At 42.1% G+C, this 17,346-nt stretch overlaps 2 protein-coding genes across 5 annotated transcripts in view; one reads left to right on the top strand and one right to left on the bottom strand.

Moving 5' to 3' along the window:
* Window positions 1-17,346, top strand: part of cdk14 (cyclin dependent kinase 14) — a 155,387-nt gene that overhangs the window by 48,178 nt on the left and 89,863 nt on the right. Inside the window, exons 11-12 of one of the 4 annotated variants that reach the window (XR_003293938.1) lie at window positions 6,799-7,109; window positions 7,294-7,471. The exons of 2 other annotated variants lie outside the window; for them this stretch is intronic. Coding sequence is in view for 1 of the 2 variants with exons in the window: in XM_026283417.1 (XP_026139202.1) it covers window positions 6,799-6,837 (39 nt within the window). In the remaining variant the exon portion in view is untranslated. Of the gene's footprint in view, window positions 1-6,798; window positions 7,472-17,346 lie in introns of those variants that run through there. One more of the 4 variants, XM_026283417.1, reaches the window with a different exon arrangement.
* LOC113115814 (tripartite motif-containing protein 16-like) lies at window positions 7,625-11,217 on the bottom strand. The gene is made up of 6 exons (XM_026283444.1): window positions 10,346-11,217; window positions 10,017-10,112; window positions 9,704-9,937; window positions 8,919-9,078; window positions 8,731-8,778; window positions 7,625-8,520 (listed from the first exon to the last, which is right to left on the bottom strand). The coding sequence occupies exons 1-6, from the start codon at window positions 10,919-10,921 to the stop codon at window positions 8,000-8,002; spliced, it is 1,635 nt and encodes a 544-aa protein (XP_026139229.1). The 5' UTR covers window positions 10,922-11,217; the 3' UTR covers window positions 7,625-7,999.

Below are 17,346 nucleotides of genomic sequence, written 5' to 3'. Positions count from 1 at the left end.
GACTAGTTCACATTAATGCTGTGTTTCTAATGCAGCGTCTATAAGAAGGTACGGTAAAGGATGGTAAATTTGACATCATTCTCTATTCTTAGTATTGTTATCAGTCTCTCCGTAATTTTTCCTTTTATTTAAAGTCATGAAAACCCTATTGTTCAATTTTTCTTTTCCTGTTTGAGCAAATGTGAAAGCAAAAAAATATATTCATGATACTGCTCTTCGAGTTAACCCAACAATGACGATCTTCTGAGTCTGAACCCAAACACGTGCAGAAGGTGAGTTTGAAAGGACGTTGTCTCTGTTCAGAAATGCTGGTTGCTTGCTTCGGCCCCCGTTCTGTCTTAATTGGGCTGTGGCTGGTGCTTGTTGCTTGTGTTCCTCTCTGTCAGGTGGCTCTTGATGAATCTGGAGGAGCGCAGGGCGTCTGGCAGCTCATAGCTGTTCTCTGACATTTTCATTCCTGTCTTGTTTTCTCCCTCCTCCCTCCTGAGAGACCGGCGGCTGTCAGTCTGGCCAGCATCATATCTAACGCTTCTTCAGAGATTAGCCTTCATTACTGCTTCCCAAAGGCCAGCGCTTCTGACCTTCTCTTCCAGAGAGAGAGAGAGATGCTGCTGTTTAACAGTCTCTCGCTTGTGTCTGTGCGTTTCATTTCAGATGGAGATAAACTCATTACGTCAAGGTTAATATCCACTTTACGCTTGTGATGCGGTCAGAATCCCATCATGCACAGCTGCCACACATGAAAGAGGCCCAATCTCAGAGAAATCGGTTTGTTTTGCGCATTATCGTGGCTGGAATCACTTGATATGGGTTTGAGGTTCAGAACTGAAATGTGTTTTGTCAGTTGTTTCATATACGAGCATTTAGTGCTATAAAAATGAACGACTGGAGATTTTCTAACGCTTTAGAAGAGACAAATATGAGTCACTTGAGTTGTTTCTCATGTAAAACATCTTGTTATTTGTTGTTCTTTGTGGTGAATCTCACAGGGCAAATTTAATTATGTTTTATTTATACATTTATTTTATGTTGCTCAGCCTCAGACCAACCCAGATTAAGATGAGTTTGTTTCTTCATCAGATTTGGAGAAATATAGCATAGCATATTATAGATTATTTTATTCTAGGTTTGTATTTTATTCATGGTGGTTGTGTATTGTATTCTTCATTACTCTCGTGTGTGTGTGTGTGTGTGTGTGTGTGAGCGGGCTGCCCGTAGCTGTGCTGTAAGTGTGTGTGATGTATTAAAGAAGGCAGACTGGAGCGGTGTGTTTAACTAGCTGTCAGCCAGCCGTAGATTACCTGTGTTCCTCGGTGTGTGAATATGGACAGATCTATCTGCAGCAAACACACACACCACCATCATGTGTGAACCACTCTCACACACACTGAGGTTACAGTGAGCGCTTTGACATCAGAATTAAACTGTCTGCTCCTGTTACAGGAGGATGGGCTACACACACACACACACACACACACACATACACACACACACACACAGACACACACACATACACACACACACACACATACACACACACACACACAGACACACACACACACACACACACACACGCACACATTTACACACACACACACACACACACACACACACACACACACAGACACACAGTTACTTATCTGTGAAAATGGGTTTTATAAGTTATGATTAAAATGGACATTGATTAGAGTTCATAATCAAGAAAGGTGTTTGATTACGGAGACATGCACATACAATATATTTATAACATCCACAAATTAAGAATTTGTTCCCTTGTTTAATTAAATCATGGCTGTGTTGTTCTAGCACATTCTCTGGTTCTGATTGAATTAGAACCAGAGGATGAATTAATACATTTGTACTACAGAGCGGGAAATCATTCTTAATTCCTGGCTACAATTGTTATGTTTTATTTGTTTTCACACACTGCAAAAAAAAAAAAAAATTGTAACTAAAACAAAGATTATTTGAGTATGTTTTTACAAGAAAATACTATTACAATCAACATGTCTCTTAACTATATGTGAAATTTACTAGCAATTTCTGAGTGAAAGTTAAGTCTACACCTATTTTAATGAATGCTTATGTATCTATCAAGTGTTTGGATCATTCTGATTTATTGCTCATCTAATTCTCAGTAAATAATTCAAGTGCATTAATGACGACAGACAAATAGGAGAACTTTAAATGTATTAACTAACAACTCTCAAATAATCTAATCATGTCGTTTTAAATTCATTTCCATTCAGATTTGTAATTAGTCTCTCTATTTCCAGTGATATGATGATCTCATGACTCTGAGATCTGAAGCCGCTTCTCTCTGGCGGGGGAATTAATGACTGCATGTGGGTGGCTGTTGTTTTAGCCGGTCGAGGGCATGTGGTGACCTTCTGCCCAGCGAGAGCACTAGAGAAAGGACAGCTTCTCTGCTGCTGACGTTTCAGGAGTGATTTACAGCGAGTCCTGCCATCGTTTACCAGCCGCTTTCACCCAAAGAAGCTCACAGTGAACCAGATACAGCATCAGTGTGCCTGGAGTCCTCATGCTCACTGGATTTGACAACCAACTTCTGGAAGATATTCATAGTTTTGTTTCAGACACTTAGTAGCGAGTAAACTAGACCGTATTGAGTTGGGAAGTTATGTAAGCAGTTATAGTCAGTGTTGTCTGCATTGCTGTTGAGCTGCACTGGAGGTGAAGTGTTGGTGAAGTTCAGCAGCACATGTGAGATGTTGATTCACTCAGGTCTTCACGCAGGCCTGATCTCTCTCCACCTGCTCCGCTCTCACTTCAAAGCGTCCCGTTCCTCTCCTCCACCCTCCATCTATAATACATGAGCTGTCACTCCTCCGCTCCGGGTGGATGAACCACATCTGCACCGCCTTCTGTTTCTGATCACCTCATAGAACACCGCTTAGAGTTCTTCAGATAAACATAGAAATCAATATGTGTGCACACTTTTATTATATATATGTATATATAGATATATTCAGATGTTTAATAAGTCATTTAAATTAATGAAACACTTTTAAATAGACTGAAGCAATTAATATTTGTCACACAATATTTGTTTTGGTAGAATCGTGGGAGAATCATGACAGGATTATGCTGCCATTCAAGCATCAGTTTATAATTCATGGCAGACGTCAGAGACTCCGCTTGTCTTGTGCATCTCATTTGCATGAATTCAGCACTGATGCCCTTCTTGTTTATCTGTTCTCTCCTTTAAACTGACACACACACACACACACACACACACCTGCGCAGCATGTCCAGGTATCTCTGACAGTCCATCGGTCTCTTGTCTCTCACCTCATTGGTCCATCAGTTCATGCAAAACATGAGGAATGAACCAGTTTTCCCACCAATCTGAGCATTTCATGTGTCAGAGGAAGAGTTTTTTACGACTCTTCTTCCTCTAAATCGTTATGTTCAAAATGAACCTGTATAATGTTTGTGGCACGAGCAGCTCTGAACTAAATGACTGCAATAATGACTGCTTCATTGAGACTCTGCACAGTAACACACTTTAAATCAGCTCGTAATAAACTCATTATCAGCTCATATAAACCAGACAACACAAGAAAACCACAGTGACATGAGATTTGAAATGAATGCATTTTTCTCTGGTTGGTCGTGATGTCAAAAAATTTAATAAACAGGACATAACTTTTATTTTCTTTGTCAAAAATAGGAATAAGTGAAAATCACGGTGTACTCATTTTTTATTAACACATAAACCCTTTACGTATAATGCTTTAACACTTTGTAATGCATTATAACTAACTGTAATCGAATTTAAAATGCATCATGATATTATATATAAGATTTTACATCTGTATTATGCATTATACTTTCTGAGGGTGTAACAGTGAACTAATTATTATCATAACTGTGCTTTCAATTATTTGTGAGATCATAAAAGTCATAATTAATGACACTTGCATTATGAATCTTCAAGTAAACAAGTTACCATTGTTTTCTGCTTAAGCACTTTGACTCAGCCAGCGAACCAATGCTCGTGGATTCCTACCGCCTCACTATGGCGGAGCGTCAATAACGGCTGGCCCAGAATCTTTGTCTGTACTGTGCAGCTTCGGGGCATACCATAGCTGGATGCCCCGTTCGTCCTCCTCGTCCCATGGTGAGTGCCATCCTTCCCTCACGATATCAAATTAAACCACTCACCACTGTTGTGACACTTACTGCGGCTGATGTATCTCTTCCAGTTTCCGCCCTCCTCGATTCTGGGTCAGCCGGCAACTTCATCTCCGGCGCCCTCTGCCGTCAGCTCAGACTCCCTACCACAGCCACGCCGGCTGCTTACCAAATCCACACAATCACCGGCAGGCCGCTAAGCAAGAAATATGTACGCCACTGCGTGGGCCCTATCTCTCTTCAAACTGGACTCCTTCACCACGAGGACATCCATCTGCTGGTTCTGGAGGATTCCACCGCTGACGTAATCTTAGGGCGCCCATGGTTGGAGCAGCACAACCCAGTGATCTCCTGGAAGACCGGAGAAATCCTGAAGTGGGGCGAAGCCTGCTTTCAATCATGTATCTCCGGCTGTCCTGTTCCAGCGGAACGTCCCCCCGAACCACTACCAGTCTACTCCACATCCGTTGAAAGCCCTGTCGAGAACCAGTCCATCTCCATACCCAAGTGCTACGCCCCCTTCAGCGATGTCTTCTGCCCTAAGCGGGCCTCCAAGCTGCCTCCACACCGGCCGTGGGACTGTGCTCTAGATTTGCTGCCGGGTGAACCAGTGCCAAAGGGACGGATCTATCCCTTATCCGTCCCCGAGGAGAAGGCCATTGAGAATTACATCAGGGAGGCGCTGGCTCAAGGATACATCCGCCCATCTACCCTCCCCTGCTGCTTCCAGCTTCTTCGGGGCCAAGAAGGATGGAGGGTTACGGCCATGTATCGATTACAGAGCCCTCAATAAGATAACTCAGAAGTTTCGTTATGCTCTGCCCCTCGTCCCAGCGGCCCTGGAACATCTCCGTGGTGCCACTGTGTTTACCAAGTTGGACCTCCGCAGCGCATATAACCTCATCCGGATACGTGAGGGGGACGAGTGGAAGACCGCCTTCATCACCCCTACTGGCCACTACGAATATTGCGTGATGCCGTATGGACTTGTAAACGCCCCCTCCGTATTCCAGGATTTCATACACGAGGTGCTCCGGGATTTCCTTCATCAGTTCATCTTAGTCTACATCGATGACATCCTGATATACTCACAGAGCCAGGCAGAACATCAACGTCACGTTGCGGAGGTCCTGCAACGCCTGAGGGACTACCAACTCTACCTAAAAGCAGAGAAGTGTACATTCCATCAACCCTCAGTGCAGTTCCTTGGATATACCATCGACCGCAGTGGCACCCGGATGGACGAGGGGAAAGTAAGTGCCGTCAGGGACTGGCCCATTCCTAGCACCATAAAGGAACTACAGCGATTCCTTGGCTTCGCCAACTTCTATAGACGATTTATTCAGAATTTTAGTACTATCACCAGTCCGCTTACTAACCTCCTTCGCCAGAAGCCCAAGTCCCTGTCATGTACTCCTGCCGCCACCGAAGCCTTCCAGACCTTGAAGCAGGCCTTCACGACCGCTCCACTCCTCGTGCATCCAGACCCTGACTTACCATTGGTCGTGGAACTCTTCCTCCAGCCGAGGGCCCCAACAACACTCCGCCGGGTTGCCCACCAGGTCTCCAATACATCCCTAGGACACAGCGCACTCCTCTCATCCACTCCACCCATACATCACCTGGCACTGGTCACCCGGGGGTCAATAGAACCCTCTCGTTGCTACGGGAATGCTTCTGGTGGCCCAACATGGCCTCGGATGTCAGAAGGTACGTGAGTGGATGTGCCAGCTCCGCCATGTCAAAAAGTCCTCGCCATCTACCATCTGGCAAACTTCATCCTCTGCCCGTTCCCAACCGCCCGTGGTCACACCTAGGGGTGGATTTCATAACGGCCCTCTGATAACAATAACTGTATTCTGATAATTGTGGATAGATTTTCTAAAGCTTGTCGTCTTCTTCCTCTGAAGGGTCTCCCTACTGCCATGGAAACGGCAGAACTGATGTTTAACCATGTCTTCAGGTACTTCAGCATTCCAGAGGACATTGTGTCGGATCGGGGCCCCCAGTTCATCTCCCAGGTATGGAGAGCGTTTCACTCCCTCCTAGGTGTGGCCATCAGCCTGTCCTCCGGCTACCACCCACAATCCAACGGGCAGACGGAAAGAAAGGTCCAGGAGATTGGACGCTTCCTCCGTACCTTCTGTCAAGGCCACCAGAACTCCTGGAACCAATTACTGGGGTGGGCCGAGTACGCACAGAACTCCCTCCGTCAACCCACCACCGGACTCACACCCTTCCAGTGCGTACTCGGCTACCAACCACCTCTATTCCCCTGGTCTGGAGAGCCCTCAGATGTTCCCGCGGCCGACTATTGGTTCCGGGAGAGCGAGAGGGTCTGGGACGCGGCCCATCACCAACTGCAACGTGCGCTCCGTAGACGCAGGACGACAGCTGACCTTCGCTGTTCCGAGGCCCCCCAGTACCAACCCGGTCAGAAGGTCTGGTTGTCTACCCGGGACATCCGCCTGTGTCTACCCTGCCGCAAGCTCAGTCCCAGATTCATTGGCCCATTCACCATCACTCAGCAGATCAATCCGGTCACATACAAACTCCAACTTCCCCCTGAGTACCGGATTCACCCAACCTTCCATGTCTCACTCCTTAAACCTCACCATCCTTCTGTTCTTCCCTCCACAGAACCTGGCGAGACGGAAGCCCCCCCTCCTCTCCTCCTAGATGACGGCGCAGCCTACTCGGTCAAGGACATCCTGGACTCCCAGCGGCGTGGTGGACAACTGGAATACTTAGTGGACTGGGAAGGATGCGGTCCAGAAGAACGTTCCTGGGTCCCACGCAACGACATCTTGGACCCCGCCTTGCTGGATACCTTCCACTCCATGCACCCCAACCAACCTGCTCCCAGAGGAAGAGGACGCCCATCACGTTGTCGGGGTCCCCGGTCCTCAGGAGCGGGCCCTGGGGAGGGGGTACTGTTACAAACACGCCAGGTTCCACCTCCACACAATCACGGCACACACCCTCACCTGAATTCTAACCATCACCACCAGATCCTCATCACCTGCCAGCCATCACAGCACTATAAAAGCCACACACACGCACCCACACGTTCGTGACAAGATCATTCATCTGCGCTAACTATAAGGACTAACTCCTCTTTACCTTTTCTCCAAGGATATACTCTAAGGATTACTTCTCCTTCATCTTCTCTCCAAGGATTGTTCCTGAAGACTCCTCCAAACCCCAACGGTGCGTGTCTGTGTGTTCACCTCCTTCCCGGCACGGATCCCAACTCCCATCCACTCCTCACTACCTGCTCCTCTGCTTGTGTCTTAAAATAAACATCTACTTCATCTGTTACTCCTCTGTCTCCGAGTGATCCGTAACACTTATAAACAGTGATAAGAAGCTTAGAATTTTCATCTTACTGGCTCTTTAATCAATCACAAATATATATATATATATATATATATATATATATATATATATATATATATATATATATATATAAAATGCAGATTTATACATCATAGCTGATAGAAAACTGACGAGAGTATTACTTCAGAATAAATCATATTTGCAATAGCCAATATATGTATGTATGTATGAAAAAGCCCAGCACCATAGAGCCCCCCCCCACATACATATCAAATCACAATGTAACCCCTGCTCACACACACACACTGATCTTACGGTATATATGTGGATTTACACACATTTATTCTGACATGTTATTTCACTGACAGAAGTTCAGCTGCAATATTAATATCATGAAGAGAAAAGAAGAGACTCTATAACATCTCACTGTTACTGATTCATCATTCAGCTCAAATGGGTATGATCATATGGGTAGAATCTCTTGTCAATCTGTTCTGATTCATCAACACAGTTTCACTGATGATCCAGACCAAACATTAAACCCAGGATAGAGCGGCTGAGTGAATGTGGTCTGGACTGTGTGGATGAGGCTAATTTTGTCAGAGACGCTGAAGAAGGACAGAGTTCCTGCACTGTGATCCACAAACACTCCTATTCTCCTGCTGATGGACTTTACAGGGAGATCAGTCCATATGATGTGTCCAAATGAGTAACTGGAGGGAGAGCAGTCCAAACTCCAGGACTGATCATTATATCCAAATCCACACTCATCACCCCGTCCCTTCCTGCTGATGCTCTTATATGACACTGATATATCCACACCATAATCTCCACTCCACTCAATCTCCCAGTAACAGCGTCCACACACACTCTCTCTACACAACACCTGCTCCAGAACATCAAATCTGTCTGGATGATCAGGATATGACTGCTCTGTGTTAGTGCCAGTAATCACTCTGTTGTTCTCAGACAGACGGAGGAGTTTATTCACTGTGTTTGGATCCAGAGTGAACTGATGGGAATCTGATGGAGATAAAACACATCAGAATCAGGAATTATGAATCTGTTTGATCTTTTCATGTTCAGTGTATCATCAGTGTCTCAGTACAGATGAACAGATATCTGTGCACATCATCATTTACATCATCAGTTATAAAACTCTTCTGTCACCTTCTACAAGAAGAACATGAACACACTCAGTGAGTTTTTCTGCTTGTTTTCTTACTGACTAACATTGTAGGAAGTCGTCCCTGGTTCTGGGATCCATGTTGGTGAATGTGTCTGTGGAAATCAACAGACATGAACAGTGTGATTCTCATGATCCTGCATCTATTCCTAACACATTTCTAATATGATGTTCTCCATGATATGAGATGATGATGGACTGGTTTATGAGAGCAGATGAATCTCCAGGACTTTACCTCTGTCTGAGATCTTCTTGAGCTCCTCTTTGAAGAAATCCTCCAGTTTGTCTCTCAGCTGATGGACAGATTCTCTCAGGACATCAGAAGAGAAGTGAGACCTGAAGAGATCATAATTTCCTTCTGTAGATTCAGGAGGTGCTGAGAGAGACTGGAAACTCTACAGAAAACCGAAATCAAAACTCATCAGCTCCACACTAGAGAGATAGGCAGGATGGATCTTTCTGTCAAATTATTCTGTTTTTCTGAAACAGCACTCCTGATTTTTACTAAAAGCTGACATCTTAGTTCATTGCGATCTCATAAAGCTCTGTTATTACACAACAAACATATGCCCAGTGAATCATACACAATGTCTACACTTCATGTGTTAAAATGAGAGAATTTATGAGCACACAGAATTCAGCAATGCTATGAGTGGATTCTAACGTAATTACCTCTGATTGGCTCTTGTGTTCCAGAAATCAACTGCTATGTCTGCGATTGGTTACATTGTGCAAAGCTTTATACACGTTTTTAACAGAAACCGCCTAGCTTTTGCATGCTAATCATTTTAATGTTAATATTAGTTGTTCTTTTTGCTTTTGTGCAACAGATAAATAACAATGTATATGTTTTTAGACATTTTATGTTTAGATATTTCTATTTTGCGTGAGTCTCACGAATAATTTTATTCTCCTGCATTCTGCACACTCACACACGAGTCTGTAAGAGTTGTCCCACACCTCTGAAGGGTTGGGTGTAAATGAACAATTCTAGACTTAGAGCTTCTAGATGTGTGTTACCTGCAGGAACTGGATATGATCCTGTGTGTGTGAAAGCTGCTCCAGCTCAGCGTCTCTCCTCCTCAGATCATTGATCTCCTGCTCCAGTCGCTCCAGTCGTTCTTCAGCTCGACTCACTGCAGTCTTTTCCTGATCTCGGATCAGTCGTATCAGCTCAGAGCGGCTTCTCTCAATGGAGCGGATGAGCTCAGTAAAGATCCTCTCACTGTCCTTCACTGCTGTCTGTGCAGAGCGCTGTTAGGACACACAGTGATTCAGCTTCAGTGAGTCTGAACTGAGACGGAGACAAACTTCTCTTCTTCTCCAGACTCACCTTCTGAGATTTATGAGTCTCTCTCAGCTGCTGGAGATCTTTCTCTCTCTGCTGGATTCTCTGCTGGAGCGTCTTCTGAGTCTCCTTCAGCTGCTTCTGCAGGACAAACAGATGATCGTCAATCTCACAGAAAACTAATGGCATTAAATCATCATGTTATCAGATGAATCCAGTAAACATATGGTCACTTATCTAAACTGATAACCAATGACTTTATCACACCAATGGCAACCAGAGGTTATAATCGATTACAATCAGTGTACATTAATTATCACAAAGCATAAGGAGCGTTTCAATACAATATTTCATCAGTTTCTAATTTTAAATACCTGTTTCTCTGTCCTCTGTGCTGCAGCTGAAACAGTCTCATGGTTTTTATGTCCATCTATACACAGCACACATATACATTTCTGATCAGTGCGACAGAAGATCTCAAGAAGCTTCTCATGTTTCTGGCAGATCATCTCCTGCAGTCGTCCAGTGGCTTCAGTCAAATTGTGTCTCTTTCCTTTAAACAAACTCTCGTGTTGTTCGAGGTGATTCTGACAGTAAGAGTTCACACACACCAGACAGGACTTGACAGCTTTGTATTTTCTTCCAGTACAGACATCACACTGAACATCTGCAGCTCCAGTGTCACAGTCAGCAGAAAGTTTGGTCTTCCTCAGTTTCTCCACCACTTCAGCCAGCATGGTGTTTCTAGCTAAAGCAGGTCTTGGACTGAAGGTCTGTCTGCACTGAGGACAGCTGTAAACTCTCTTCTGATCCTCCTGATCCCAGCAGTCTGTAATACAGCTCTTACAGTAACTGTGTCCACACTGGATGGTCACTGGATCCTTCAGGAGATCCAGACACACTGAACACATGAACTCATTCTGATTCACTGAAATTTTGGCTTCTTCCATTTTACTGCAAGAATACAGAGACACAAACACACGACAGCTCAACTACACTTCAGTTTCTGTTTCCCTGAAGTCATGTGATTCCTGTTTCCTGGTTCTGTGTTTGAGTGACGTGTGTAAAACAGGTGTGTCTTTAAGTCTGTAAAGCAGGTTGCACAGTGAGGACATTTGGCCATCACAAGTGTAGTTAAACAAGTACACACACTCATTCAGGTTTGCATCTTTTTATGGTTTCATTCCATAGCCGTAATGGTTTTTATATTGTCTCTTACCATAAACCTACCCCTCACACAAATGTGTGTCTACTGGGCTGTGTGCTAATGATAGTGTTTGTTAGTAATTTGACTGTGATTAGTCAATGGGGTTCTCTGACACTAAATGCTCTGAGAGATGAAGGATCGGAGTCTGTTTTCAATTAATTTACGGTACTGTGATCAAAAGGTGTATCATCCTAAAGTGTCTTCTTGTATCCTACCGTTGACAGCGTATGACCCAGATGTGGTGTTTGCTAGTTTTTATTGTGTCAATATACAACAGTTGGAATTTAAAGTTGTGCATATCTCTAAATGTCTGATCTCACCCAGTTTTTGCTGTTCTTTGAGAGTCTGGTCATAACTCTTGGGTTGTGAAAGCAGTTCTGAGCTGGATATGTTTTCATCATTGGGTGGGTTGGTTGCTGAATGGTGTGGATCCTTCTTGGTCTTGTTCATGTGACTGGGGTGGGGTCTGTTTGATGGTGGAGGTGTTTGGTGATGATCTGGAGTAGGTGGTTGTCTCTGTGGGTGTCCTGGTTCAGTCTGGGGTTTTTGGTAGTGTTCTGATGTGGGCCGGGGTCTCTGGTGTAGGAGATGCTCTCAGTTAGTGTTGTGTATAGTGGGGGTCCTGAATGATGTCAAAATGAAGGGTTTTTCATGTGATCATGTGGTGAAACAGTGGGTCTTTTGGTGTTTTTACACACACATTGACTTTTTTATGTGTTCATGGTCATAGAAGTCTCTTATTGTGATGCTGGTATGGTGAGCCAGGTGCACATTGGGCAGGAGAGCACATCCTCTGGAGATGTCAGTGTTGACTCTGTGGATGGTGCTTGGGTGAATGTCTCTGTGGGGTAGGAGAGTAGATTTGGATTGGGACAGGTCTATGTATCTTTCTCTGCTACACTGCAGACCAGCTGCCCAACTCACTCCTGCTGTGCTCACAGATCATTGGTGCCGGTGTGTATAATGATGTGTGAGGGTGTGCTGGGGGTCAGAGAATATTCTTTCTTTTGAACAACAGAGTTTTGTGGTTTTATGGTCTGGAAACCTTTTCCTCTTGCAGGAGTTTCTCATTGGAGTCCATGAGGAGGTTGATTTCAGTCTGTGTTTATTGTGGCGGTGGTCTCTCAGTTGAGTTTGAGCTGTGGCTGTTGTAGTCTTATGACGTTCCTCCCCTGGGTTGCTGGGGGTTCAGGTGTGTTTTCAGGACTGTGGGGGATTGGTATGTAGCAGTGGAGTGTAAGGCTGTCACTTTTGAGAAAAATAAAATTCGAACGGATATCGAATATCATGCAATGTATTCGAAAATATATTCAAATATCTACGTGCCCCCCCCTCCCCCCCACGCGTATAAAAAATAAATAAAAATAAAAAGACCGTAGCAGTGGTTCTCGGTCTTTTTTTCCACCTGGCCGAATAATGGTCCAAGTGCAAGTCTCGCAGGTGGCACGCATGTAATTTACATATTACGTCACAAATACAAACCAACCTGATTTATAATATTATAGCCTAAATATTATGATATCTAATCGATTAGATTCATTGAAATAAATAAATAATTATACTCCCCATAAATAATACACCTTTTGTTGTCGGGGCTGAACAATTTTTGAAACAGCAGGTTATCAACTTAGAATATCAACTTATATGAAGTGCCACTGTGCATATCCCACAACATTAGGCTAAAAAAAAAAAAAAAAAAAAAAAGATTCAGAACAGGCACAAACAATAACGTGACAACTTAAACAGCCGCAGGATTAAGGTATATAGCCTAGCCTAATTCATTTCTTAATATTTTTTGCAAGAAACACCAGTCTATCAACTTGATCTGGATCAAGTGCGACTCACTTTTTATTTACTATGTTTCCCGCGGTGGAGAATTATTTTGCAGAGCCGTTTGAGAATAAGAGGCAAGCACTGCATTTTAATCATGAATTGATTAAAACAAAAATGTGCAATGTTTGATTTATATTAGACCGTATAATTTAGAAATCTGAAGGAAAAACAGAATGGTCTAAATTTTATGTTGCATAAAACATTGTACAAAACATAAACAGCAGATTGGCTGACTTAGACCAAGTTTCACTCTTTTAACAGCAATAATACAACGTTTGCTTGGTTAATGCTGTTAAACACAGCAGCACTGGGTGTATTAACACAAATGGAAATGCATTGTATGGAGGCAAGATACATACAATGAACTCAATTCCCCTCAGAGATACATTCATATAAAATTCAATATTTGGATTTTCTTCTTAACATTATATTTTGGGCATTGTGAACAGTGATCTTGTTCTGTCTGCTACAGTATTTTCTCCTCATTGAAAGATTGAGTCGTTCTTGAGTCAATAAGCGGTTGCATCGGTTTTTGGATCACCAGTAATGATGGGAAGTTCGGTTCTTTCCGCGAACCTATTCTTCCTGACATTTCGATTAAATATTCCGGTTGAAGAAAACGGTTCACCGGTTCTTTTGCGCTCGACCTAATGACTTCATTTGTGATTATTGCCCTTGATTCAAGCCTTCGGTTTACCCGTGCTCATAACACTAGCACAGAATCAGTTCAGAATCAATCACAAAAGAATCAGTTCGGTTCAGACGCTCTGTGTGTTGGTCTGTTTCACGCTGAATCACACATGCGCAGTATCATCAACTCCTCGGTTCACGAATCAGACGCGTCTGACAGAAACTGTTCTTGATTCGTGAACGAGTCAATGTTTTGTTCGTTATCTGGCTCGACTCGGTGTTCATCTTCAGTTCTCTCTTCACAGCAGTTCAGTCAGTGTAATGTTTGAGTACATGAATTACTCCGGGATATTGGTTTGTTTTAATGTGGGAGTGTCAGCCACATTAAAAAAAGTTAACAGCTTAAGTCATTTGTGGATTAATGCTAATTGGAGACGCGAACCGTTTCAAACGATTCAGTTCGATTTGGTGAACTGGTTCAAAATATCCGGTTACATCGAGTGATTCGTTCGCGAACCAGATATCACAAACTGCTTTGTTGTGAACTCTCTCACAACAGACACGGAAGAGAAGACAATGCTGAATAAAGCTATTTTTGTACCAAAATGTATTTTTGGTGCTTCAAAAAATTCTAACTGACCCTCTGATGTCACATGGACTGCTTTGAAGATGTTTTTATTACCTTTTTGGACATGGACAGTAGACCATAAATACTTTTTCAATGGAGGGACAGAAAGCTCTCTGACTAAATCTAAAATATCTTAAACTGTGTTCCAAAGATGAACGGAGGTCTTATGGGTTTGGAACGACATGAGTCATAAATGACATAATTTTCATTTTTCGGTGAACTATCCCTTTAAGCAGACAGGTGGAGAGCATAAAGAGACAGGGCAAGAATTTAGCTCAAAATTTAAATATATTTTATTTATTTTAAAAAAAGTTATATGTCAGGACTATGGACTTGTCTGTGTGTTTTTGCCCCTGTGACCAAGTTTCTGTCTCCCGTGATTTTTTAGTTTGATTACAGGTGTGTCTAGTTTCTTCCCCATGTGTTCCAAGTTGCCATTGATTTAGTCATTCAATACACCTGTGCTTCCCCAATTATCCTGTGTTCAAAATTCCTAGTACATTCAGCTATTGTTTTTGGAAACTATACGTCCACCACTGTGTGTGTGTGTGTGTGTGTGTGTGTGTGTGTGTCCTGTGCTCCTGTCTACCCTCTGGATTATTTAAATTAAAAGAAGAGTATCGTGCATTCTGTGTTTCCCCACTCCTCGAAACACATATTGTGACAGTATATTTGTGTATAAATTGGGTATCATAGTGTTCTTACGATTCCCAGTCCCACCCACTACCACTGATATTTTTTCCTGTCCCGTCCCAATCACATGATATAATAGTGATTTTCTTTCCATTATTTTGATTCCCAAAAAATGTCGACCTCTACTGCGCATACACAGACACACTCAAACACACTGGTATCCCTTTTATTATGGGAACTCTCCATAGGCGTATTGGTTTTTCTACTGTACAGTACTCTAAACCTACCCCTCACACGAAGGCATTTTTATCTTTTCAAAAAACTCAACAAAAAAAAATCATTCTGTATGATTTTTAAGCTTTTTTCATCATGGGGATCAAAAAATGCCCCCACACTTGGCCCCTCGTAATGTAGGCAGTACCAGGTACACACACTAAATTTCAACTGTGTGAAGTTTTGTCGTTTACATGTTTTAACCACTGATCAATAATACAATAAATTATTACCAAGCTGTAACCCAAAAATGAAAAGTGATTTGTGACATTAAAACAAACCTAAAACACTGAAAATGGCCAGGCTGCATAATGTGAAATATGAAAATTATTTATTGACTGTGTGTGATCAGTTAAAAGATAGTTTTGATGGTAGTAATGAAAATTACTGGTGTGATAGATCATGAATGAGGTGACCGCTAAGAATGTTGAAACAGGAATGAAGAGACAGGGAGTCCAGGGTGGAGATGAAGTCTTTTATTAATGTGCTTACTAGTCAAGTATCAGTTGAGAAGTAGCAAAGTGGATCAGAACACAGGAATAATAACTCTTTGCCTTCCCAAGCATTGGCATACATCCCAGTTCCTGGGTGTACCATGTGTGCAAGTAAGAGTGATGTGCACAAGTATGCACCATACTTGTTTATCAGTTCTTAACAGCAACATGGGAGGTAGGTCAGCCTTGCATACAAAACTATGATTATATGTTACACAGTATGAGAAGATTAAAAACTGAAAATATTTAAAGTACATATGATCTCACAGATGTGAAACTACATTAAAAACTAATGACTGATTTTAGTCAACATATATAGAGTTTTAGAAAAGTACAGAAACACATGGTCACTCAACAGGACTCAAACACTGTCTATATGAGGATTTTTAACACATTTATTCTGACATTTTATTTCAGTGTCATAAGTTCAGCTGCAGTATTAAATATGTCATTTTGACGATCAAAGATAAGTTTAAAAGAATAAAATGTTTGACTACAAGGGGACTTTAATAATAATAATAATAATAATAATAATAATAATAATATAATAATAAAAAGCCTTAATAATCCACAGTAATTTCAGGTTATTTATGACAGTTTTTAGTAAATTACCTATAAAATAATTTTGTTTAGACTAGAATGAGGTGAAACCAGAACAAAGCATTTTATTAGCTAGCTGTTAATACAGATTTATGGTAGAAATATAGACTGTCAGTTAAAATATTGTTAATTTTTTATGCTTTTCAATATTAATATGATTATACCAAAATAATTGTCAGGTCTAGCAATGAAGGATCCTATCTCACAAAAATATGAAAGCCAGTATAAATATGTGCCATGACATTGACTGTTTTTTCTTTCATAAATAACAAATAAATGATAAGCAAAAATCACATACTCTTTGCATTTATAAAAAAAAAATATTAGTTACTGATTTTAGTTACGATCATTATTGGGTTCCTATTTTTGACTCCAATTTCTGAACCAGTCAAATATCCTCACTAGTGAAAGTAAGGACATTTGACCCTCACAAGTATAGTTAAACGAGTACACAAACACACTCATTCTTACTCACACACACATCCAATGTCAACTGCTTGAAATTTCAAGTAATTTACACTATTTAAACCACTGATCTATAATATAATAAATTATTAAAGGCGGGTGAAATGCTATTTCATGCATACTGAGTTTTTTACACTGTTAAAGAGTTGGATTCCCATGCTAAACATGGACAAAGTTTCAAAAATTAAGTTGTACGTTTGAAGGAGTATTTCTGTTCCAAAAAAACCTCTTCCGGTTTGTCACAAGTTTCGGAAAGTTTTTTTCGAGTATGGCTCTGTGTGACGTTAGATGGAGCGGAATTTCCTTATATGGGTCCTGAGGCACTTCTGCCGGAAGAGCACGCTCCCGTATAGCAGAGCACTGAGAGCACAACAGACTTCACTGATCAGAGCGAGAGCGGCGCCAAATGTCACAAAAGAAGTGTGTTTTTGATTGCCAGGGCAAGACAACCCTGCACAGATTACCAAAAGAGAAACAGCATTAAGGGACCAGTGGATGGAGTTTATTTTTACAGAGCATCAACGGAGTTGTGCAAGTGTTTGTGTTTGTTCCCTGCATTTCGAAGATGCTTGTTTTACAAACAAGGCCCAGTTTGACGCCGGATTTGCACAT

This window comes from Carassius auratus, chromosome 16 (assembly GCF_003368295.1).
Source record: "Carassius auratus strain Wakin chromosome 16, ASM336829v1, whole genome shotgun sequence".
Lineage (NCBI taxonomy): Eukaryota > Metazoa > Chordata > Actinopteri > Cypriniformes > Cyprinidae > Carassius > Carassius auratus.
The sequence above is the reverse complement of the archived record's forward strand: the minus strand, read 5'-3'. Positions and strand labels throughout refer to the sequence as shown.